This window comes from Pogona vitticeps, chromosome 12, assembly GCF_051106095.1.
Source record: "Pogona vitticeps strain Pit_001003342236 chromosome 12, PviZW2.1, whole genome shotgun sequence".
NCBI classification, from domain to species: domain Eukaryota; kingdom Metazoa; phylum Chordata; class Lepidosauria; order Squamata; family Agamidae; genus Pogona; species Pogona vitticeps.
In genome coordinates this window covers 5,295,046-5,321,921 of record NC_135794.1, presented here as the reverse complement: position 1 = coordinate 5,321,921, position 26,876 = coordinate 5,295,046, and the positions used below count along the sequence as shown (strand labels likewise).

At 43.7% G+C, this 26,876-nt stretch overlaps 1 protein-coding gene across 4 annotated transcripts in view; it reads right to left on the bottom strand.

Moving 5' to 3' along the window:
• The window catches only part of SCAPER (S-phase cyclin A associated protein in the ER), a 146,415-nt gene that overhangs the window by 11,751 nt on the left and 107,788 nt on the right, over nt 1-26,876 (bottom strand). For all 4 annotated transcript variants that reach the window (XM_078380928.1, XM_072981948.2, XM_078380929.1 and 1 more), the window contains 4 exons: nt 22,548-22,777; nt 15,020-15,175; nt 10,314-10,551; nt 4,048-4,197 (listed from right to left, as the gene is read on the bottom strand). In XM_078380928.1, coding sequence (XP_078237054.1) covers nt 4,048-4,197; nt 10,314-10,551; nt 15,020-15,175; nt 22,548-22,777 — 774 coding nt within the window. The remainder of the gene's footprint in view (nt 1-4,047; nt 4,198-10,313; nt 10,552-15,019; nt 15,176-22,547; nt 22,778-26,876) is intronic.

Sequence of the window (26,876 nt, the reverse complement as noted above, 5' to 3'; positions counted from 1 at the left end):
GGAGTATTCTTCATTTCAGGGGCAGCAAGGCGGGCATCCTGTCAAAAGCCAAGTCAGACTTAAAATCTGCCTCCCAGAATAAATCCGTTAATTTGCAAAGAAAGATGCCAGCAAATGAAGCCACACAAGTATGTCTGCATTAAAATCCACAACTGCTGTAATCTTTCTGTGCCTTGCTACCGCTCACCTGCACAGCTTTACAAGGGAGGAGTTGGGCCAAAGGAGACACGGGGCCATGCTCAGCAGAGTTGGGACAGAAGATGAGCGAATGTATGTTCTCTCTCAATAATTCTATGATCTACTTGTAGAATCTCTTGCCCCCCCCCAAAACACACACATATAGCCCAGATAGGATGGGATCGCCTCATGCCAGAGCATTGAAACATTTCTTTTCTGGATTAAACACACACTGTTTTAAGGAAGAAAATGGCACAAGAAGGAAGGATGAAACTCTCCCCCCCCCCCCGCTATCTCCATGCCTGCTTTTCATTTTCATTTTGTAAATGAATGTAAATGCTTTTCACTGCAGGTAGACAACAGAAATCTTGTGATGATCTTTCAGTTAGAGATGAGATAAGGAGTACCGTATTTTTCACACCATAAGACACACTTTCCCCCCACAAAACAGGGAGGTGGGAAGTCTGTGCGTCTTATGGAGCGAAGAAAACAGATTATATTTTCCTGTTTTCTTCTCCTAAAAAATTGGTGCGTCTTATGGAGTGAAAAATACGGGTAAGTATAATCATAATAATCATAATGCTCCTAGGCTGTGTCTCATGGTTCTCTTAGTTGTGTTGATTTGTTTAAGGCTCTTTTTAAAATAGCCTTGAGTAAAAAAATAATAGCCTTAAAAATTCGGGGACCGGGGAAACCCTTGGATTTTCAGGGATCTTTGACGTCTTGATTAGGATGGATCCAAAACGGGAAACACTGTTTTAAGCTGCCTTTCCCCCGCTACTCTTATTGAAGCAACTACCATCAGAGGAAAAGGATTTAGAATTTATTGCCCCTGAAGCTACAACACCGGTCAGAACTGACTGAAGCTTTTCGCCATCATGTCAATGCTGACTTTGCTCTGAATTATTATTGTCTGTGAAACGACAGGACCAAACACAGGCTCACTGAGAGGAACAGCAAGCAAATACAGGACCATGCGTGGCTGCTCTAGGCCCACCTGACGACACTGGGGAGAAAATCCTCTCACCTAGTTGCTCTCGTATAGCCTTGGGTTGCACGACTCAGCGTGCGATTGATAATGTCTATGGAGATTTCTTAACTTGGGACAAGTTGCCTCTAAAAGTTGCAGCGTTTGCACAGCTACGCATGAGGATTTGGGCCATTGCCTAATGCCCAGAGTTCACACTATTGGCTTACAATACTTTTTTTTTTACAGAAGCTGCCAAAATAGATGAATTAATAAATAAGGCCAAAAATGGTTCCTAACATGAACACATCTTTGTTAACAGCTGCACAGGTGCAATCAAGCCTTTGTTATAAACACAACTCGATGAACAGGACTCTTTTTTTTATGAAACATTTCCGTGAGATGGCAACGATGCCAAGATGATCAACTGCCATTTGGGATGAACAGCTTCCGGTTCAGGATACAATCTTATTTGAGCTAACCGTTTATGGAATTGCCATTCAGGATTTTAAATACAGAGGTAGGCCGTTAAAAATATTTTCCCCAAGCCACTAATTCTATGCCAGTCCGTGATAAATATATATGATTCAGAATTACAAAGTTTCAGCACTATAATTCCAGAGTTTTTGGCTTGTCGGGTGGATGAAATGGGGGGAAATACAAGGTTGACATTATAGGGTGCAGTCCTACATTCAGATTTATGATTGGGAGCACCCTGGGAGAAATGAACAGCGCTAGCCATCTTCGTACTATGCCACAGAAGATGAGAGGTTCAATCACTTCAATTTGCAAAGATCTGCCAAATTAAAAACATTCACTGACAACAATAAATACGTGTGGCTTCCTTTTCCTATTCCGTCTGTTTTAATTCCCAATACAGTAATGTGGATGAAGCCAACTCATCCGTCATTTGTGTTAATTTAATTATCAGGCCACACTCAATTACCCAATATAAAATGCAAATGAACTCAACAGTTGACAACACATGCTAATTGGGTTCATTAATTAGATCGGCTAGCGAGGAGAAAACGGAAAGCATCTCAAGATACAAAGAGTTTGTTAATTAACAGCAACATTTTTAATTAGAAACCATAATCTTACTGTAAGCCTCTGATTGGCTTACTCAAAGACAGGGGCATTATTCTTATTGCTGTGTTTTCCCTTACGCCCTCATCTATGTTGTCGGGGGACCTGTTAAGTAAATACACTTCACTTTGGATAATAGAGAATATGAACCGTGCCAGATCGCAGGTGGTGCTGGTGTACAGCCTTCTAGAGAAAGCCCCTTCCCCTCCTTGGCCCACTCTGGAACCGACGGGGACCAAGACTCCCTTTCCCTCCAATGCTCAGAAGGTCCCTACAAGCACAACCAGTGGTGTTGAATTCGCTGTGCATCTTAAAACTTATGATCTGGTCGCATCCCATTACAGGTTGTTTAATGGGAAGGCTATTGCAGGTATTAATTTTGTCTTGCCTCTAGTTCTGAACTTTGCAGATGGGCACGGTGTCCTAAACTATCTAGCTGTTTCTTGGAAATTAACCCATGGTCAGAAGGAAATGGATTTTCCGTGCCCTGGTAGCTGAATGAATCATTCTGCTGTGTGGTTGAGACAAAATACCCACACCTGCTATTTGTTAACAACAGGAGCCCTTGTGATTGATTCCACAGTTCCTTGCAAAGGTATGGTGGCCACTGAACACATGAAAACTCATTGGCAGCTCTTGCAAGAGTTGTGTGCCAAAGTGTGGAAGCACCGAAGGAACACTTCATTTCGGTTTTGTACCTACGTTTGTGTGTGTGTTATGAAAGAGGGGCCTACCATCCAGACACTGGACATGCCTTCAGCTGCTTTGCTTCATAAACAGAATTGATGGCACACGCCCTTAAGTCTTGAAAGCGACTGCAGCACCGTAGCCGAGACGGCCCAGACGCGAGAGACAGCCCTTGGCTTCTGCCTCTTGGCTGTCCATACAAAGGCCACCTGTCAGGCTGGCATGCTCCCTGCTCGTACGTCGGCCAGGCCTTTACCTAGGGTGCAAGGGCCAGCCGCCAGAGCACATCATGCCCATCTTCCTGGCACTTCCGCATTTCTAAGGAATCATATCTGCCTCTCAATGGGTGCCAGAGAAGCAAAACGCAAAGGCGACCAACATGTGGAAGGGAGGGCAACATTTCCCAGCATGTTCTGGATACCAAGCAAGCTTTTTTTATTTATTATTTTGCACTGGGAATTTGAAGGAGACAATTCCCACTCCTGGGAGCGTGCGATGAACACATTAACGAAAGGGGAGTCCAAAGAGCAGCCGAGAGAAGCAACAGATGCTCAGTGGAGCTTCTCGGCCTCTGCTTCACTGGGACTAGATCCTGCTTCACGTGCCAAGTGGCGCTTTTGAGGAGCCCCAAAGCCTTGCATGAGTCATCATCCTAATGGACTGCAGCCAAAGAACATCGCGATTCTATCAGTTACTGGTATACGCTTACAAGGGGAGGGAGAAGCTGTCGCTACTGAGATGAGCAGAGCAGAACCATTGCGTGCAGAAGGCCCAGGTTCAGGATCTGACACCTCCAGGAGAATCCAAGTGTAAAACCCTAGGATTAAATTTAAGAGGGACAATCTCCCTTGAATTAAATTCTGCCCACCACGATGACTGCACTTGCTGACCCAGACATTGATCCTTGGGAATACAATCTGACTACTGGATTCTAATTCTGTTAATCATGTTTTCTTGGAACATCTCATGTTGCTTTTAAAGAGGGGCGGGTTGTCTATAAACAGAAGCAAAGACAGGTGGCTTGCAACGGCTTCTCTTGTGGAATCACCCTGGGAGGAAAGGACAAAGCATCTGCTTTGGCCACAGCTGGCAGCTCAGGTGAACAATATGCTTGCAGCTAGGTTGCTTACCTGATTATCCAGGTGGTTGACGGTGAAATAGCCAACACACACAATGACTTCATGCAGTAGTGCCTCGCAGGTGTGCTGGGAGCAGTACCACAACAAAGAGCTCACGATGTGCCGGAATGCAAGGGACAAGCCTTCAGCCCCGACAATCGACTGAGAGAGAGAGAAAGAGAGAGAGAGAATATCATTATTGCAGATCCTGAATGAAACGTATGAAAAGGGCTGTCGAGAAATCACAGATCTGCCACCCGGGCATCATAATATTCATGATGGCTTCAACAGGGTGCATGTATCCAAAGTTGCGCCTTGAACAGAGGAGTGATTTAAGCCAGAATTTAGGACAGGCATGCTCAGGAATGCATAGACTGGACAAACCATTTCCACAAAATCGATGGGTAGAGGGGGCTTTAGTTTTTGTTTAGCAGAGCATTGTCTCCATTTAAATCTGATCTTTCCAGCATGATGCATGTGGTACGGTAAATAAAATGGGAATGTTCATTTTAAAAGAGCAACAAGGACATAGCAGGCAATGTTTCATCATCACAAGACCGACGTGTAAGAACATTATGTTCTAAGACAGCATAATTCTAATGACAGTTTGGGGTAAAAAAAGGAAGAAGCCCAAATATATATGTATATCATTTGTAAGTTTAGCAAGAGTGTCAAATATACCATTCATTAATAATTTCCAGGTGCAGAAGGATTTTTGTACCACAAATCAGTAGCTTCTGGCTTTCTGATGATTTTTCCTCCAATGTAACGAAAAAGCAGAACACGAGGCGTTACTTTTGACAAATACAAACAGTTACTGGGCCTTTGGCTGTAGAATAAATTTGTACAGTAAATGTAACAGTGACTGATTACTTTTTCCAGTCTTGGATCTGTTAACTATAAAAATTATTTTTCAAAGTAACTTTCTCAAGCTTTTTCTTTTAATGCTACCTGTAAGCGCCTAGCTCGATCTGTGTTTTACTCCTATGCACTCATGGCGTCCTTCTTTACTGTCAGCCTGTGTATCCCTTCCTCATCTAAGTCGTTATCTTTTGCTGGCCGTTCTCCTGCTTCAGGTCCATCATAAAATTCAAAAACACTCTGTGACCTTCCTCAGCCTCAACTTTTATCTCTCTACTCCTAATACAGTGGGTTCCAACCTTGGGCCCCCAGATGCTCTTGGACTACAACTCCCAGAAATCCTAGCCAGCAGAGGTAAAGGCTTCTGGGCATTTTTTTTTTAAGTCTAAGACCATCAGGGGACCCAAGGTGGGGAACATCTGCACTAACATATCCCTGCCTGCTGTAATGATCTCACCTCCTGGATTCCTTGGTTCCATTTATGCCTGGAGCTGCTTTCCAGACCATCTGTGCAATGATCCCTCCCTGCAAGTGGAACCAAGAATGTCTATCATGTTATTCAAACATATTTCTAAAACTAAGCGTGTACTACTTTGCTAACCTTCTGTTGAAAAACAGTATACAAATATTCTAAATACGGTAAGTCAACTGATGAATGCTACATTTCCTCCTCCACAACTACAAATAATCTCAAGAATCAACCAATAAATATTACTCTTCTCTTCCATATCTACTTTTTCAGAGTAGTCTTTGATCCAACCTCTTTCTCAGGGTATCCTACCGTAATTAAGCCTTCATACTTCTAGAGAGAAAGCCATACTAGGCCTTTACAACAGTGAAGAGTACAGTGTCACCTGAGAAAGCACTTGATCCTAAATTTAATAGGGCACAAACTTTTGCGGACCACTTCTGACGAAGCGGGCTACAGTCCAGAAAACTTTATGCTAAATAAAGCTCATTAGAATTTAAAGTAACATTGCATTCTTTAGTGTTATTGAAAGACACATGTATGTATTTACTACAGCTTCTATCATCTTCTTTTCTCTGTTGCTGCCCTGCGAAGAATTCTTGAATGTAAACTCTTCGGGGCAGGGATCTGAACCCCTACACTCTATCAAGTGCCATGAACATGGATGGCGCTAGAGCAACGGGGGGCAATTTTAACTTAAGGAGCTTCCTACAGTTGATCCGACGCCACCTCCCATGGTGCCTCATCCAGCTGGTATTTCACGTTGAAAGGGCTGGCTGTGTCGATCTCTTTAAGACCAGAGCATCCAGCCATGCTTGCTGGGCCGGGCCTGAGGCTCAGCCAGGCAGCCTCTTCCACTCTCAAAGGGGTCTTTCGCATGTGCACTTCTGCATTTAAAGAGAGCCGCTGTTCCTGGAACGCTGCTTGACAGATGGGCCGTAGCTGCCTCCTTAAACTCACCAGGGCCTTCTTCATCTCTTGGAGAAATTAGCAGGAAGCAGGGAACCTCTTTTCACCCCTCCCCGCCCCCGGTTCCAAGTCTGGAAATTTTGCAGTGGGATCTCCCTTGCCTGGAGTGATACTTTTAAAATAATGATTTGGTGAAATATAGTCAACGTTTTGCACATCTGCAGGCCGGGGACGAGAAACTCCCTCTTCGCCCGCTTAGAACGGAGCGAACAGGGAGAAGCCCACTTTATCTGTGCAGCTCATGGCTTCTATTTAATAAACATGTCAGCCAGAAAAAGCGACACAGGGTCAAAGGGGAGAAATGATGCATGAGGAACGAACATCAAAGTCTACTCCCTTGAATGAAACAACCCTACAGGCCTGTGGGAAAATAAGTGTCATTTATGTTTCCTTGGCTCCCTGTCTTGTAAGTCAGGGAGCCAAAACAGACTGGCTCAAGCCGTCTGGAAGAGCAGATGCGAAACAGTCCAAAATTTTGGGCAAAGCTGGATCGCCGCCCACTGCTGCTTTCCCACATCCCAGATCAGCTTCAAACGAGAGAGAGAGAGAGAGGACTTCCATTAGCCAGATTAATAGACACATGCTAGTAATTCCACTCTTCAAAGCTCTGTGTTGCAAGATCTTAAAAATAGCCTGGATGGAGCAGGCCAGAAGCTCTTGAATCCAACAAGAGGGTTCAGACAGTGACCAGGCAGATGCATACGGGAAACTCCCAAGTAGGACATGAACGGAACAGCACCCTCCCTTACATGAACGGTAGCGTGTCCACCCATTTATGCTGCCCAGCAACATTCGGGCATTGAGTGGTGCCGTTCCGAATGAATGGCATTCATAAATTCTCTTACTGGAGTGTAGGAAATCTAGAGAGCTAGCTGCCCATACTCTATCCCAATATTGTCAACTCTGACCGGCAGCAGTCCCCCAGAAATTTCTGGTAGGACTCCCTTCTAGCCCTACCCGGAAATCCCTGGACTTAGCTGGCAATTTCCCACTCAGGTATTATCTGGGTCTGACGCCACTTCACATCCCAAACCGAATAAGGTAGATGAATCTAGGCTGGTATTTTAACTTCGGCCCAAGTTGTCTTAAGGAACGCATCTCCCTTTATGAGCCTGCTTGAGTGCTGAAATATTCAGGAGACCTTCTTCTTGGTATTGCCATTTTCACAGGACACGGGAGAGGGCCTTCTCTGTGGCTGCTCCCAGACTTTGGAACTCCCTCCCGCTGGAAGCCAGGCTGGCCTCATCTAGGGCTGTCCTTCCACAAGCAGGCAAAGACCTGTCTCTTGAGGCAAGCCTTCTCTGAGTGAATGGCTGCTGAGTGGGTTTTTAAAAATTGGTTGTTGTACCTTATTGCATTTGAAGGTGTTTTGGTGTTGCTTATGTTTTTTGGTATGGTATTTATAGATCTTATTGTTATCGGATACTCACTGTGATGAGCTTAATTACTGTCTTTGGATTGTTGTAAGTCGCCTTGGGTCCTTTTAAAGGAGGAAGGTGGGTTATAAATAGTTTAAATACAGTGTTGCCTCACAAGACAATTGCCTCGTGGGGTGAAAAACTCCCAAGACGATTGTTTTTTGCGATCCCTATGGTGCTTCGCAATATGGTTTTTTCTATGACCATGCTTCACAAGACGTTTTTTCGAGACCGATGCTTTGCAAGACGAATAAATTTCATTCGTCTTGCGAGGTTCCCGAACCTCGCAAGACAATTTTTTCATGACGATTTTTGCTGAACGAATTAAAACAGTCTTGCGAGGCACCATTGTAAATAAAAATAAAGATCAAGCGGAAACTGCCTTCCCACTCACAATGATAGACCTCTCCTCCTTAACCACCAAACACTTCTTGGAGGAACATCCATGTAAACACCACAGAAATGAGGCGTGCGTGTCCAGAGTCATCATCACACTTCTTCAACTGGACTGGGCACTGTGCTTTGCTGGGCCCGAACAATTTGCTACAGGGAGTTAACGCGGTGACATCTTCTTGGGTCCAGTCCTTTTTAGACAACACACGTTTGCATAGGCTCTCTCTCATCCGAGTGCTCCGTGTTTACTCTACCTTGATAACCGGAGGCCGGGGGGCACGGACGTTTGTATATAAATGTAAGAAGTCATTTTTCAGGGAAACTATGTATTTCCTCTTTAACCAGTTCTAATAGCAGCTCAGTAGGTCCTGCATTGCTTCTCCCTGACACCTTCCCTTTGTTTAGACTCTCAAGATAAATGGAAAAGGTACCCTATGAACTTGGGGATGGTTTGTGCTTATAAGAATGTCCAGGCTGCCCGTGGTCTGGTACTTGAGCGAGATGCCTCCCCTACGTGTTCAACTGACAGCCCCTCTGAAAAGTGTGTGTGTGTGTGTGTGTGTGTGGACTGTAAGTTACTGGTGTTTTTTTTTTAAAAAAAGCTTAATATTTGAAAAATGTACAAATGAACAGCGATGACCAGCAGCCCTCAATTAGAGCTGTGTCTTCAGCTTGGCCATACTTATAAATACAGAGAGAGGACAAAATCCTGCTGCACCACTCTGACTGTGCTATGGGAATGATGCCACTGCCAGTAGAGAATGCTACTAATTAGAAACTCACTTTTAAAAATTTCAGGGTGCACCCGGATTGCAAGCAATGAGATGAAGTTGCACACACCCCAAAATTGAAAAAAAAAAAGAGGAAGTCTTTAATCAGCGGCCACCCACTACCAATGACAGCATTGATCCCATTGTACAAGTGGAATCTGGTAAAAAAAGATTTCCATTGTACATGTAAGACTCCCAAAAGCCCACCCCTTGGAGTTCCAGAGTAGTCAAATCGGCGTGCTTGATTTTTAAAGGAAAGAGAAATTCCCACATGCAAAATGGAAACAGATTTTGCTTCTGATTGGCCCTCTACTAAACTGGTACAACTGCCTGGATCCAAAAGGCCTCTTAAGCTAGTAAAGGGTATTTTGTAAAATTGTAGGTGTTCTGAAACTCTAGATTTAGCCCATTCCTCTGGCCCAGTGTGCCCCCCCCATAGCAGACACCATTCTTTGTATCTTCAGCAATGACGTTTCAGAGCCACAAGTATCTGGCACAAAAAGGCCTGACAGTTGAGAGAGGCAGTTCACTGGCTCCACTGCAATATAAACATGCCTGTCATGAGGTCTGCTCTAAATTCTGTCACGTGACTTGAGTAGTTCAGAAAGGCCAAACCAAGGGCGGGTGTTATGGGAATGTGCTAGCCCTCTGGCTTGTTCGTATGTCCCTCCTCCCTCGGCATCAAACCCTGGTTTCCCCCATCTGGAGTTGTAAGCCACGCACAAACCATGGTTTGCCGATCTGATCAGACAAAGGTGGGCGGTGTCAGAGGCTTTGGGGGACTGATTCTGGCCCTACAGGGCACCGTACTGGGTCCAGAAATGGTCATAAAATGCCATTAATCCCCAAATGAAGCCCAGGACCAAACAAAACACCTCTTTTCTATTTGTGTGTCTTTAGGGGGAGAATCCTGGAGTTCACCCTAGTTGCCTAACCTGAAAACCACTGCTCCTGGAGACTTCAGAAGCAGACACGTGTCTGTATTTTTTTTTGTCAAAAGTATATTTGGGGGATATTTCTCATGGGAAGGGATCAAGGGTATCCTTGGGAGCTGCAGAGATGCCCCTCGGGGGCATAATACCCAGCTTGCATAATACCCAAGTACCCAGCTTGCTGGGGGGGGCAATGTGTAGCCTGTATAATTAAAATTGTAAACCGCCCGGAGAGTGCTTGTAGCGCTATGGGGCGGTATATAAGTCCAATAAATAAATAAATAAATAAATAAATAAAATAATACGGCCCACAGGGCTTACGTTGCCCACCCCTCTGCCAGGACAAGCCACACGGTATCGGCAAACAGGAAGGAGGAGACAGCATACAGAGTTCAGGTCCCGGATGCTCGCTCCTGTAACGCCGAGACGAAAGCTGTCGCTGGGTGAGAGAGAGGAGAAGTCTTACCTGGAAAGCTGGCAGATCCAGAACAGCAAAGCTGTTGAAGAAGCGCAAACTCTGAAGAGCCACCTGGACGGTATTCTCTCCGTAACTCTCTTTCGGGCTCGCTGCGTTCAGATCGGTGGCTGTCCCATGGAACAAAATGCAGTAGAGCATATGCAACACCCCAACCAGGTCTGTGGCCTCGAGGGCGGCGGTCAGTCCGGTGGGATCCTGATGAGCTTCTTCAAAAATGGCCCAAGACCTATCAAGGAAAGCAACACAGGACCAACTCTGTGAGAGCCTCTCTTCAATCTTCCTCCTCTTCCTCTCTTTAGCGTAATGGATATCCCACTTTTCTGTCAAAAACCCAGGTAGCAACAAGTGTGCTAAGTGGCAGATCCACCAGCAAGCCGCCTAGAGTGGTCTTAACCAACTAGATAGGCGGGATATAAATAAAATAAATAAATAAAATAAATAAATAAGGACACAGGAGGGAACCGAAAACTCCTCAAATACTCTCTTCATTTATTCCGCAAGAGCCCAGCCTTGGAGGATTTAAAAGCCAATGCAGTCATTTTGGTTTGAAGATACACTTGACTTACAGGGATGGTAGCTCCTTTAACTCTCCAGGAAAGAATGAACTTTTTTACGTCCCCGAAGGCTGGAACTGTCATTAAGAAACCGAAGGCAACTTTCATTTAGGGTGAATGTAAGATGCCAGTCAGAAATGGTATGTGTGGGGAGGGTACTCTCAGGGTTTCCAAATTTACATTTACAGCAGGGGCTGTGAGGAACAGGGCCCCCGCTTTGTGGAAGTGCATATCATAGCTCAGTGGTTTAGGCATCTGGCCACGGAGCCAGAGGTTGGGAGTTGAATTCCCTACGGTGCTTCCTTGACAGGGGCTGGACTTGATGATCTAGAGGATCCCTTCTACTTCTCCACTTCTACGATGATGATAAAGTGCTTCATCACCCTGCTCCCCCACAGGCAACCCTGGAGATCCGGGCCCCTTCTTTCCACAGATCTAGTAAGAGCGAGTGTATTCAACTCTCCTTGCCTCCTGCCTTACACCTAAATTTTCATTAAAAACAAAATGCGAGGATGGCCTAGAATTTGGAAAAATTACTTTTTGAGACTGCAACTTCCAGAATCGACTCTCCATCAACACAGCTCATACTGTGATGAGGGGAACAGGGATTCATGGGACATGTAGTCCGAACAGAGAACTTGCCTGAGCTCTAGCTCAGCCGGCCCCAAGCTGGGTACCCTGGGGTTAACAACAGCAGGATGAGAGACGTCTAAATTTAGCCCAGCAAAGCTGGCAACCGTAGACCACACAGAACCCTTTGTCAGAAGAGGAAGCCATGAATTAGCCAGCCTGGGAGAAGCCAAGGGAGTCCAGCAGGGCTTGCCATACTTAAATCCCATGGATTTCAGTGGGATTTAGCAACTCTGGATCCTGCCCAACGCTAACAATTATTAAACTGTGCTCTCTCCACTTACCATCCTAATGCAAACCAGACCATCTCAAGAAAGACCCCTGAACCACATCCAAAAGCCCACCTCTCCGGTTTTTTGCAACTATTCCGAACACAATGTCAAATTCGGGGTGTGATGCAGCCCCCAAAGAGTAAATGCGAAGGTGGCGCCCCAATGGGGAATGATCAATGGGGAGTGGCGGAGGACCCCCCATTGGAAGGAAAGACATGCCAGAGAGCCTTTGGGGTTTCCACTTGCATCTCTCTCCCTTCTCACCAGGTTTTATGTGTTCTTGCCTGGCGGTCCCAACTTTTGCTGAATCTGCTGCTGCCTACTGGCAGCAGAGACCAGAACAATCACTACTCAAGCAAGATTGCTGGTCTTTTATTTGCCACCCGGCAGCCAAAAGAGGCATTATCTTAATTACAACGATAAAACAAAATACAAAGCAGGTTAGACCCCTCTGACCCAACCTCTCCTTATTTTGCACACACAAAAATTCCTAGCATATTCTACGGCGAGGTAGCTGACAACTCAGCCTCAAAGGTTAATTGGCTACTGTCAAGCACTCAACATGTTGTCGCTGTGTTGGAAAAGATGTCAGGTCCTCTTTGTGAAAAACACCTGGGTTTGCTCTGGAAATAGGTAGGCGGACAGGCAGAGAGAAGGCTGTTTCTCAGCAAGTTATTTGTAGATTTTTATGTGTGTGCCTGATCAGAACGGAGAGGCTCTTCTGCACCGTCAAACCACTCCAGTGTAATGCCTGTTACCGTTACTCAGTTTTATAGTCTCTGATGCAAAATCCTTATAAAACGTAACGTGAAGCTTGCTAATGTATTTGGAACACTTCCCGGTAGCTTCAGGGATTGCTGGATTGGGCCCAAGACGTGTTAAATCCAGCAACGCTTGTGTCTGTTAATACGATTTAACATCTTAATCCGGGGTGCCTATGAAACCACTCTCTATTGGTGTCGTGGGCTTGCACGGTTTTTAAAACCGGATCTCAAGTGCAACGCGACAAGAAGCTCTGGGTCTGAAAATATACGGGTGGAAACTGCCAGGAAGCCCGCAGGAGGAAGATGAATCTATGCCCTGTTACAAAGCGGGAGCCAATGTTTTAGTCTGCAAAGGCTGTAATAACGAAATACTGGAAAACTCCAGCGCCACCAACTTCTAAAATTCTTGCAAAAATAAAAACAACATGGATAAACTGATAAAGTACAAAGAAACACATTGAGTGCTTTAGTTTGAATGCCAAATATTCCTTTTCAGTGCACACAGTATATTGGATGCACAATATTATTTCATTTCACATAACAGAATCTGATATTATTATTTTTGAAATCTTTGTATTTTTTTTAAACAATTACAATGAAAGCAAACAATCTGGAAGATAAAAAACGGTGATCGGAAACTTTTATCACCTTGGCTGTGACATCTGTAGAACAGACTTCCCGTTAAACAAGTTATAGTCAAATGCAATAATGAAAATAAAATTCATTTAAACCGCCATGATGACATTCAAAAATTAAATCTCTTAACCGAAACATTAAGAGGTCTACTATCTCTCAGGAAGCCCCAAACACTAAGTACTGTGACCCTTTCTGTTTATCTGGATCTCGTCCACCCTCTCAAAAAAACACGTCGGCCCAGAAGCCAACATGAGAAGTTACTTTAAAAAATAAAGGTTGCCCAGGGAAACCCGCAGTGAGCTGTTTAACCACAGAAAAAGTTAGAACAGTGAAGCTTTTTCTTAAGGACATGCCATGGGGCTTTCAATGTCCTCTTTAAAAATCCGCAGACATTATTAACTGATACATACACATATATATAAAAGTGAAATATCTTGAAAGGCAAGTTCAACTCAGTTAAATCAATTTTAAGACAATGCCAATAAAATGGAAAAAGAGAGCCATATTTCATTGCAAACACATACATCTTGGAGTTATGGATTCCCTCGCTTGAACAGCAAAAAGTTTATGGAACCGAAAGACTCTTTAAGATTCAAGTGGCAAGCATAGTCCGGGTGTCCTTCGCTGTACCTGCTGGTACAACCATCATTTTTAAAGGTTGTCATGGGAGCAGAATTCATACATCTTTGTCTGAATGCCTTGATTTAATTAAAAACACTCAAAATTGGCTGGTACTTGGTTCATCCAATCCATGTGGTCAACCCTGAGTAGCAGCGGCAGCTCGTTCTGAGCCTCTTCTGGATCTCTCAAGTGGTCTCTTGTCCAATTATTACTCAGGCTCAACCCTGTTAACAGCCAAAATTAAGACAACCCTGGATCTATCCAGGGCAGAATGACAGCAGGTTCCTAGCAGAAACCTCTAATTATCATTTCTTGTTCATTCACATGATCTGTTTTGTCCATGACACCTGCTTTCTCCTCTTAATTCTATTCCAAAGCAAATTCTAGAATTCTGAAAGTGCAATCTTACTTAGGGGTGGGACCCAACAAGCCAAATGTATATAGATTACAACCTAATTTCCTTGATCTCAATCAGAGGATGCTAATACTACTAGTTTGTGAGTTGATTCAGCCTTGGGGTACTAGGCCAACCTCCCCATAATATGAAGGGTCTAATTATACTTTCCAGATGGAATGCTAATTAGAAGAGGGAATTCCTTCAGTGTTGAGAGATATTTGATTATCACAGCACGGACTTTTCACGCCTCCTGGACTCTGCACCTGGGCGTTCTTTCTTCTGTGACTGGCCACTGGAGTTAAATACTGTACAGACTTTTGTTTGCAAACTGGTTTGCTCAGTCATGGAGACCTCTGGAACACCGGTGGACTATTTACAGGATATATTTTGGCCTTGGAGACCTGAGCAATACATGAGTCTACTTTTGCTCCTGATGTTTCTTAATATCCACAGCATGTGGTCAAAGTAATTTCCCATTCCCTTCTTCTGGAGGAGCCCGGGAACTCTCCAGCTTGCCCATGGCTACAGAGCCTGGCTCCATTAGCAGGAGGCAGAGGAAGGAACTGAATGCCCAACCTCTGGCTCAACAGCTAGATACCGAAACCACAGTTTAAAATCACAATAAATGAAGATACTGATATTAAAGTACAACTAAACTTAAGCAATGTTAAGCCATCACACATGTAAACAAATGTAAAACACATGGTAATTAGGAATATACTTCGGATTACAACCAAATGCAACCACCATCCCCACCACCCCTTTCTCATGATGGCCAAATAAAAACAGAGTTTAAAAAAAAAGCACACCCACCCCTTACCTGCCATTGACGGCAAAACACAGTCGGCAAACCCCACGCAGGGCTTCTGTTGCGTTCTGCAGGAAACTGGCTATTTTAGAGTTTTCATCAATCGGTCCTTGGACGGAAAGGAAACAGGAGCTCAGCTTTTCAATTAAGCCGATGTTCACCACATAGCTAGGCAAAGGAAAAAGGAAGAGGAAGATGCCATAAGGTAGGTAACGTCAACCTTTTCAATGACGTAGACTTGCGCCATTCGATTGCATCAACATGAAATATAATTTCACTGAAACTGGGATTAAAAAACAGGCATCAAATACTAGCATCAAATGCTGCTTTTACAGGGGTTTTTTTGCCAATGGAATTTAATGCCATTCCTACAATGTATTTCAAACTGAATGAACATTTTTGCTTTGCGCAATAAAGCCCGTTTTGCCACAGCTTGTAATTAAAAAACCGGGTTATGTTTTCACCAGAGTTTAGTGTTTTAAAGAAATATATCAAGCAGAACATATGAGAAGGATAAAAGTACCCAGACACAATCTGATTACAACGTAATCCTCCCAAAGTCTAACATGTACACCCTCCGTCTCCTGAGCCAATAACAAACGAAGAATTTCATTGTTGGTTCAAAGAATTTAACTATGGCTGTAAACAGAGATCTTGACTCAACACCGAGGTCCTGCCTTGTTGGCCAGAACGCAGCTTTTACTAAAACTGAGCTCACACAACATTATCCTCTCTCTTATTAGTCCAAATAGAATTTCTGGAAACATTCCTTTGAGATGGGTCATGTTCTTGCAGGCAAAACCAGTGCCTCCCAATTAAATCCGGTCCCAGCCTTCTACAACTCAGCACTCCTTGGACTTTTTTAAAATTGATTTGACTAACATCCCATGTTCCTCCTAGAAGTGGGGTTCAAGGTGGCTTATAACTAGATTGGAAAACACAACTAGGTTACAATATGAAAGCACAACTCGTTGAACGAGCATTTTTAACACACTGCGTTAAAAAGCCATCTGAACACACAAAAATGAAAACACCTTTTCTTGGCAATCTATTGTCTACATACAGCTCTCCTGAATAGAAACCAATTTTTTGGCCTGCGGATATGAAGGCACTCCATGGAGTTTTGGCTCTGTAATGGATTCGGAAGTGTATTTATTGTTACATCAGCAGATGGCTTTTCTGCCAAGTCCTTTTGCAAATGTATTTTGAAAAGCTTCATTCGGTTTGTAGGTGCAAGGTGGCCCGCCTTACGTTGTGTGCGCATGTTGTTCCTGCACATGCAAGAATACACGGAGAAGCAATTAAGAAGAGAAGAGTCGTCGTGAATAGCAAGGAGGCTGCTTCTTTGAGATGCCTTGTAATTGGTCCTATTATTCTGTCATCGCGCCTTTCATTTTTTGTTGTTAGAATCAGATCCTTGGAAATGCCTCAGGTGAAAAGACCCAGTCTGGATTCTTGGGCAGGTGGAGGTGGTGTGTGGCGGGGGGGGGGGGGAAGAAGCATGTCTACGCTGGGTCTAGCCAGTGTCAGATGTCACCGGAGTTAAAACTATCAATACACAGACCTCCCAATTGGAGAAGGCAACTGGCCTGAAATTTCACACTCTTGGAAAATCTGTTTGGAGAAGGAGCTTGGCTAGGCACAGATTACGAAAGGTCACCGGGGATCCATAGGAGCAGCCCTTGGTTTGGCTTTCCCTTCTGCAGTTTCATTTTTCAGTTTAAATTAGTTTTCTGTTGTTGTTGTTCAACCAGACGTAAAAAATTACTCAGTGACATTGTTCAAGGCATGTGACCAATACCGGGCCCTTTTCCATGGCCGCTCCTCTGCTTTGGAACGAACTGCCGCCCGAGATTCACCTCACCCCGCTTCCCTGGAGATTTTTAAGAAGTCTCTAAAAACTTCACTCTTCTGGCAGGCTTTTCGAATCATGCCACGCCTAATAGCCCCACTAGAATTGTATGTATAACACCGACAGCCTTAAATTTTAAATATTTAATTAACTTTCATTTGTTATTTAATTTGAACATATGTTTCTTAGTTGTTTAGGGTTGGTACAACACTCAGTGTGACCATCAGTAAGATGGGTGGTTTAGAAGTCCAACCAACCAACCAATCAACCAACGCAAACCCACCCACCCACCCACTCATCCATCCATCCAATGTTCGATGTGACTTTTTTAAAAAAAAAGATACACCATTATTTTCTGGTTTGCAACAATATGAACATCCTGTCTGGCTTCAGTGTAGAGAAAACTCACCATGCATGTGATGGAATTGTACACCTCCATGTTTCTTCCCCACAGATGAGAGTAACGGTAACTGCTACTTGTGTCCTGGAGAATATTCCGTTAGAGCAGTGGTTCTTGCTCATCATTCCCAGATGTTCTTGGACTACAACTCCCAGAAATCCTGGCCAGCACAGCTAGCAGTGAAAGCTTCTGGAAGTTTCAGTCCAAGAACATCTGTGGACCCAAGGTTGGGAATCACTGAATTAGAGATTCTGTGTTTCTTTGGAGAGAAGTCACAGGAGAGGTTCAGGCAGCAAGGAGAAGAGGACCAGCAGTTTCAGGGCCCAACTAGGCAAGAAAACGGGAGCTTTATGACTCATATTGTGCTTTCTCTTTACACCACAAGCGAGCAACTGGGACTCTCCAGAGGTTGGTGGATGTTGCCTCCCATCAGCCCTAGACAGTGCTAGCCAATGAAGAGGGACCGCGGGAGTTGTTCAGCAACATATGAAAGACCAGCAATGCTCAACTTTGCCTTACCTGTCTTCTAAAAAGCAATCATCCTAGCCCTACTGCATCAAAATAACCGTGGGTCAGAATTTAAGCCTTCTCTTTGTGAGATTTCTCCCCAATGACCTGGGACCCCCTACCATTATTTGCCACATTGGGAAAAACATATATTTCCCTTATCGAGCAAACCACTCCAGCATGCCCAAGACCTGTGGTTGTCCACATCTTGCAGTTGAGATCAACTGCTTTTCCTGAAAAGGGGAAAAGTAAATCAAGAATCTCCTTTCTCTCATCTCCTTTTGCCTTCTGTTCATTGCGTCCTCCAGTTACCAAATTCCCTCTGCTTAGGCAGGCTTCCAAAACCCAAGCTCAAGAGTGTCTCAGAAAGACCCCCAGATTGATTGATCTGGATTGGCCGACTTGGGTTACTCAGAGCAGCTGGACAGAGTTTTTAAAGAGAGATGGTTTCCCCTTCTCTTTTCTTTTTTTTGCCTCTATTTCTGAATTCGAGTCTCAAAGACAGGGTTGAGACATGCATCCAGAATGAGGAGAGGTTGACAAAGGTCTTGCCTCCCACCCAACCCTAGCCAACATAACCAATGGGATAAAGAGCCCCACTTGTTTTACAGTACGCAAAACATACAAAGAAGAAAAATCCCACAACACAGTCTTGGTGCAAATGGACTATCCAATAAAACACAAATTCAGTTCGTTTGACTAGAATAGCAAGTTTGGTAAGAAAGTTGTCTCAAGACAACTCCTGCATCCAGTTTGGCTAAATGTGAATGGGCTGTACACGTAGATTCAATAATCATTTTAATAAAAGAAAAGCATTTCGTGAAATACACATCTTTACATCTAAGGTGACATATAAAAACCAAGTGCGCCCTGATCCTAAATGAGGAAAGTCACCCTCATAATTTTAATGGGGTACTTGAAAATCCAATTTGGTGTTTTAGTGTTTTCTCTTTTAATGCATGGTTAGAAACCCAAGAAGAATTGGAAATGGAATAAATAATGTGGAACAATGAATTATGTGGTACCTTGAAGTCTGAAAAAACCCACAGGCACATTCGTTCTTAATTTCTGAATGTGCAAAAATAGGATGTGTATAAGGAAGACTATGACTCCTAGTTTCTTGGACTAACTTTTGGTTTTATTTCCCTAAAAATTATGCCCTTGGCAACTGTGTGAAGTGGCTTAGTTCAGACGTGACAGCATGTCGTTATTGGCACTAATCACATTTTAGAACCGAAAATGGCTTCCAAACCAATCAGGCGAACCACAGCTGATACCCGTGCATCTACTTAGTACGCCTGCCTCTACAGATGTAGTGTTTCCCTTCCAGAGAGCAAAGGACAGAATCAGAACTTGGAAGAAACTAGTTACTCATCATTAGGTCCTTTTAAACAACTAATACACAATCGAATTACAAAGTTACAATTACAATGTAATGAGAGATAACTTTACCTTTTGGAACTTTAACATTGTAATTACTTCTTAGTTACTGTAGTTAATTTCTCTTATCAAGCAAACCATTTTATTTGTTTCTTCTCTCACTAAGATCCAGGGATTCTTCTCTCACTAAGATCCACGGTTAATTAAAATTAACCATTTTAATTTCAGTTATAGGGGTGTGGCTGTTGCCTAGCTCTCAATTGTGGGTGCTGATGCAACAATCAGGTAACTGAGAGCAGCTTGCTGCACTCAAATGTATGTTTTAAAGGAACTTTTAAAAGGCAAGTATTGTCTTTCCCCCCTCAAAATATGGGAAACCAGTTTCTTTAAAAATGGTGACTAAAACAAGGAATTAATCAACCCTCAAGGTCCTTGGAAATACACCAAATTAAGGATTTTATAAAAGCTGTTTTGCAAGCTCTCTCCTTAACCATGGATTGTCACAACAGACATCACGTCAAACCACAAACACAGACCACGATTTGCAAATCCATTCCAAACCACAATTCTGGATTCTGAGTTTTTGGCCATTTTCACATATGTACATTTCTTTTGTTAACTCAACGCTCGCACAGAACCATAGTTAAGCCTTTCTAACTATGATCTGATACAATACCAGAACTAGTTTTTCCCCAAAATATGCACAGATTTATTTTTTAAATGGTGGGTTTATTTACAGACGCTTCTTCAGCACCAGGAACTATGGTCTGAAGAAAACGATGTTAGAAAGCTATTGTTATTTAGTTATTGGGCAAAAAAAATAAAAAAATAAAACCACACCTCTGCCAATTCAATAAATTGTGGGGGAAAAAGGTTAAAATATCAACTTTAATGAAAATGCTTCAGCATTTCAGAAAGGGCAGGGACACAAATACAGACACACCAAAAGACCTCTGTGTGACCAAATGGGATTCCCGCCATCAAGAAATTAATATATTAGGTAGGGAATCTGGAGGGTCTCAAGTGCCAGGGGTCGGGGGAAAAGGAAGGCCAGGGTCAGTACAAGAGTTCAGAGAGACAACAAAAAGCAATTTATTAAGAGAAGCAGGAGATACCCTCCGAAAATTAAATGTATCCTTTATCTCGTCTTTCAGAGAAGAGGACAGAAGACAGATGATAGGAACAAAAAGGAAGGAATCCCTGGATCTTAGTGAGAGAAGAAACAAATAAAGGAAATGCACACTGGAGGGGGAAAACCCTGCACCATAAGATGTGCATCAAACAGAAACACCTGCTCCACAGAGATGAAATACAGCCATTACCTTGGACTGGAAACAGTGGTCGTTTCAAACCAGAATACCACTGCCTGCATAGTAATTGACCGTGCGTGCTTGTGAGGGTGTTGATGGGAGTTGTCCCTTCCAAGATCTATCTAGTTCAATGGTTCCTCACCTTGGGTCCGCAGATATTCCTGGACTAAAACTCCCAGAACCCTTCACTGCTAGGATATCTGGGAGTTGCAATCCAAGAACATCTGGGGACCCAAAGTTGGGAAGCTCTGATCTGGTTCATTATAATCTACAGCTGGCTGACAGTGGCTGTAGAAGGTTTCACACCAACATCTTTCCTACGCCTAGAGATTCCACGGATCACACCTGGTGCTCTTTTCCCAATTCCTCACAGGGCTTGACTCCTTTCTGATACGATCCAGTTGTTTATTCCCACCCTGAACTCTTGCTGAAATCAATGGCAAAGGGAGCCGCTCCTTGTTGGGAGTCCTATTAAGAGGGCTTTTTACATAGCAGCGTATCCGAGGCTAATCTCATCAAGCCAAGAAGAAGGCTGCACAAGTGACCCATCTGATCAAATAAAAGAATTGACTGGATATTAAATGACGAGTAACTGGGAGCAGAAACCAACTGGCACGGATGCAAGCGAGCCCTTTGTGTGCAGCACATTCTTATTAGGGCCAGCGATATTTGTGTTGTTTATTTACTTTGAAGAAAGAACACGCATTCTTCAGCAGAAGAATTTCACCAAACAAGAAGAGAGTGAAGAAACGGAAAGCTTATGAGTGGGGTTTGAAGAATCGCAGGCACCTCGAGTGCGATCCCTTCTCCGGGTGATTTTCTATACATGTTTTTAACTCTGCAGAACAAACTGAGGGCACAACCCAGTGGTTTTACAGGGTTATTTGGAAAAGGAATTGCATTTATGGCTACATCTCATAAGCCAGCCACCTTCCCATTTTTCTTTTCCCTTAAGGGGTAAATGCGTTGTCTCCAACGCATTTTTGGCATCATCTGGCAGGACAAAGTTCCAAATAGAGTAGTCCAAGAATGAGCTGGAATTTTTAGCATATATACATTATTGAAACAGCGATGCCTACGTTGGTTTGGGCATGTCGTGAGAATGGCTGATGGTCGGATTCCAAAAGATCTCCTGTATGGAGAATTAGTGCAGAGGAATCACCCCAGAGGGAGACCACAGCTGTGTTACAAGGACATCTGCAAGTGGGATCTGAAGGCCTTAGGAATGGACCTCAACAGATGGAAAACCTTGACCTCTGAGTGTTCAGCTTGGAGGCAGGCGGTGCATCGTGGCCTCTCCCAATTTGAAGAGACCCTTGTCCAGCAGGCCGAGGCAAAGAGGCAGTCCTGAAAGTAGCAAAACCAGGGAGCTGGACAGGGGACAGATTGGATTTGTCTTCAGTGTGGAAGGGACTGTCACTCTCAAATTGTCCTTCATCAGCCACACTAGACGCTGTTCCAAGTCCTCTATTCAGAGCACGTTACCATAGTCTCTTGAGACTGAAGGATGCCTAATCTAAAGGGATACCCATGGTAAAGGGGCAGAACACATGTGTGTGTGGGAAAATTCCTGTGGCAGGTCAGAGCACTCAGCAAAATGGAACGGTTGCCAGACAAGAGAGCTTTGTATTTATTTACAACTTTTTTTATAGAACATCTCTGCCCATGCACTCAGGCCAGCTGAAACAAGGAGCTGGTTATTTACCAAACATGAAACAAAACTGAGGCTAGACGGGAAGAGGAAAACAGGGAAAATTCAGGCACCATGATCCCTGCGGGAAAGCCGATCTCAGACAGGTGAACGAAGCAGCCATTTCTGCCTTGTCTAGACCAGTCAGCCAGAACACCTGATGGACCAGGAACATTTCTGGGGACGGGAGAGCCAGTTCAGCTAACGGAGGGAGATTTGCTTCTTGACGCTCCTGCAGGTGTAATCTGGCCAAGCAGGTGCAGAGGGAGACAGCCGTGGGGGGGGGGGGAAGAAACTACAACATGAAACTATGTTGAGGGAGGAAACCATGAACAGCCGGCTTGATGGTTTAAAAGACCTGGGATCTAATATGAAAATTACCTTGGTGACGGTTAGCTTACCTGATGAGGTCTTGCATCCTACTGTTGAAGACTTCAGCCGGTGAGGTCTTGTTTTTCATTTCCTGGATTAATTTAGGTACGCTGTTCTGGTTGTTCCCCTGAGCCATGTTGGAGATCAGACACCCAAACACCACAGCCATGATTTTCAAGATTCCAGTTGTCAGGCCTTCGAAGACTTGCTTGTTCGCGATTCTTCCTAAGGTGGCATTAGGGTCATCGGGAACATAAACCTAAATACACATACAGAAGCTGGAATCAATGCATTTCAAGTGGGGGGGGGATATCCAGAGTTTTCCAAATCATTTTGATAATTACATGTTACAGTTAAAAATTATTGTTAGGTCGGGGTATGTGGAAGTCTAACCTAGAGTAGTAGATGAATGAATGAATGAATGAATGAATGAATGAATGAATGAATGAATGAATGAATGAATGAATGAATGAATGAATGAATGAATGAATGAATCATAAGTTCAATGGCAAAGGGCAATAATGGAACACTTTATTTTTATTTAGGGGGGCATTTATTTTCAGCTTTTAGCAATAAAAACATTTTGGAACATCTTTAGCTTGATTTCAACCAACCTAGTCCTCCACGAACTTGTAATTTTTGTTCAAAGTGGCTGGTTAACTAACATGGAGCCTTCTTCTACATATCCCAGAGCCCTGAATTAGCATTTGCTCTAGAATGTTTGTATTTTAATTAAAAACTTGGCATGGATGCACAGAAACCAAAGTCTTATTTGTCAGGTTGAAAGCTTATCTAAGAAACTGAGCCAACTGGTTAAAAGGGGAAGGGGAGTTATGAGATTGGCTTTTGTTTTGTTTTTTTTTCTTTTGAAGCATGTATTTCCTTCCTAGTTGCTTAATGACACAGTCTGTTGCCTTCAGACTGGCTTCTGAGCATGGTGTGTCTTCCCATGGGGAGCTGTCCAGCTAGGGGAAGCTGCTGAAACCCTATTTTGGGGTGAGAAGGTCAGTTTCAGTTTAGATCAAATACTGCTGCTTCACCAAGGATGATTTCAGGATTGACACATGGCAGTACTTTACCCCTCTGATAAGTTCAATCCCCAGCACATCCACGTTGGTTGAGGAAAGAATCTTGCCTGAAACCCTGCGGTGTTGTTGTCAAGGGAAAGATGACTGGGATGGACACACTACAGGGCAGTCTCCTATGAATGCCAGTTGCTGGAGGAGGGAACAGCAGAGGTGAGCTACGGCCTCCATGCTGTGCCTTTGGGTTTCCTATAGACACTGCACTATGGGACGCACTGCGGGTTTGCACTCAAGTAGGCTTTTAAGGTCTTCTCTTAGTGTGAGTTATTTCATCCTAGTCTTAGAAAATGTATATACAGGAGGACCGTAGTATCCGTGGGGGATGAGTTTGACATTCTGTGGATGCCAAAATAAAAATAAAAATGCAGAAGTATTGAACTCTATACATTTCATGGTCTCTGGATCCTTCTAAGTAGACAGTTCTGGTAAACAGAACCACAGTTCTGGGGTTTTTTAATTTAGCATTTTCAGGTAAGTCAAATCAGTGGATACTGATTCAGTGGATAGGAGGGTCCTACTGTACCGCTTTAAAAAAACATACCAAGCAATTAGCAGAACAAAATCATATTAAAATATTACAAAAGTAATCAATAAAGTAGAACAGTAAAAATATTTCATTTAAAATAAGTGTGCATGCACATGTGCTTATATGAGTGTGTACACATGATAACAATAGAAGCTGAACGGAAGAACTCCCAGGTAAACAGATACGCCTTATGTTTTTGGCAGAACAATCCCCTCCCCTCCTCCTTTTCTCTCCCCTCTTTTCCTCCATCCGCTCTGAGATTAGTTGATACCATCTGGTTTTCTTTCTTTCTTAAAAAAAATTTGTTTAGGGTTATTGTTACCAGTTTTAATATTTCTTTTTCATTTGCGTTTTCTATTTTATGAGTTGTAAGCTGCCCAGAGTTAATGGGAGTGGGACACAAACTGAACAAACGAACGAACGAACGAACGCACAGAAGCCTTCTGCATACAAGGACTCCTCTAGATCTCAACCTGGTGGGCCCCACAACAGACAACTTCCAGTTTACATAGCCCCCAATGGTTGTTAAACTTTAAAGATGGCATTAGTAATAATAAAGACAAAGATAAACCACAGGAGACCTGTCCAAATGAATAGGTTTTTGACACCATTCAAAGCTGGGGGCTGGTCTAGGAAAAGTGGATGAGCCTCAGCAGAAACTCTGGAATGTATGCAGAAAAACAAACAACCCTCTCCACCATCTCAACCCCCAAAAGTAACGGTAAAAAGTTACAGTGCAATTGGAAAAGGCTTTTCATTTAAATGGTGCGACGGTCGAATCTTAAAATGCCACCGCTCTGTCGTTTAGCGCCGTATCCCTCTCAGTGGGAATATGGCAACACTTGGCAACAAACAACATGCCCATTTTTTTTATTATTCATTAGCTCTGTGCCTTGAGTGGGTAACTTAAAATTCATCGTAAGAGTCTCTTCCTGGTCGTGAGCCAAGCTAGCAAGTGAGAAGTCTTATCCAAGTTCAGTTGAAGAAAGAATATTGCGTTGCTCTGGTAATTTACACAGCCCGGAGTAATTCATGCCTAATGGTTTTGACGATCTACCGAAATGGATGGATTGTATTTAAAACATGTGCACCTTGTTCATTAGCAAGTCAGATGCTACAATTTGGGACTCATTAACCCAGCAGGGAATGCCTGTGCAACATGCATGGGCCACCCTTTCCTGCCCTGTTCTTAGAAGCTCCTGGATCAAACTAGGCACGCTGCCGGGAGAACCACGATCAATCTCGCAGTGGTTTCGTGAAAAAGTGAAAAGGCTGGCTGGAGTTGGAGGGGTGGGGGGAGGAAAAGCAGTGAGAAAAACCTTCCAGCTCCTGTATCTTCAGGGTAGGAAAAGAAAGAGCCATTTTGACGGTCAAAGCAGCTTCCAGGTATACACCACTTTCCTAACACAACACCTACGACACCAATAGCAATAGCCCCAATCTCTGCTGCCTCCTCAACACCCATCGGCATGATTGCAACATCACTAGAGCGGACGGTCTTCCTCTAGGGCAGTGGCTCCCCACTGTGGGTCCCCAGATGTTCTTGGACAACAACCCCAAGAAGCCCCCACCACTAGCTGTGCTGGCCAGGATTTCTGGGAGTTGTTGACCAAGGATATCTGGGGAGCTAAGGCTGGCTCTGAAGTAGAGAAGATGGACTCTGTGGATGGACTGCAGCTTGCCTTCTGTCAGTCAAAATAAACATGCAACCCACTTTTAATTCCACCATTTTTTCCCCGGATTCTGCTTTTACCTGTAATAGCCAGTTTGTGTCTTTGCTTGCTATTCTTTTTAAAATTAATTTAGCCTTTTGATTTCATTATATGCGCAAGTGTTTGACTTTTGGCAGTTGTTTTGGTAACCGGTTATAGAAAGAGGAGTTAGAAATGCTGGAAATAATACTACAAGCCAATGTATATATTTGTCAGCAAACTGATCGTGTGAGAATCCCACAGGTTTCCAACACCTTCTATTCACTGGGAACTTCCTCCTCTCTAGGGAAGCATGAGAACAGATTTTGAGTTTAGTTGTTATCAATCCTTTACAAAACTGGCCAATGCATGCTTTGGGTGGCAACCTGGCGGGAGAAGTACCTGCAGAAACCTGACAAACCCAACCCAACCCACCAGCAGTTTGAGTTCTTGTTGCAGATGCATGTGTCCCTTTAGCTTCTTCTCAGTTTAAACAGAGCGCCTTAAAGGTGCCGATGATGCTTGTCTAGCTTTGTAAAGAGCACCAAGCAAAACGGAGAGAAGGCCCCTTTGCGTGGCTGGCTCAGGATTGGGGAGGGCAAGGCTGAGCTTTTGAAGTACAGTGGTGCCTCGCTAGACGATGATAATCCGCTCCACTGAAATCGCTGTTTAGCGAAATCATTGTCTAGCAAAAAGCAAATTGTCATCTAGTGAAAATCGGTTTGCGAAGCAGGGACCAAACATTGTCCAGCAAAATTCCCCCATAGGAATCACTGTTTTGTGAATCGCTATAGCGATCGCAAAAAGTCAATGTCTAGCGAAAAAACTGTCATGCGGGGTAACTGTCTAGCGAGGCACCACTGTATCTCCTGCCTTGGTCCATGAACTTAATCCTTTTATATATATAAAAAGAGAAAAGCATGCACCCTGTGCTCGCTCGGCTATGTCTGAAACACACACACACACAATTAAGTTTTGCACACACCGTTTACGGCAGACAGAAGGGCACAGAGGGGCTGTGTTGTTGGTAGGGAAAAATTTAAAAATCCCCTAGGT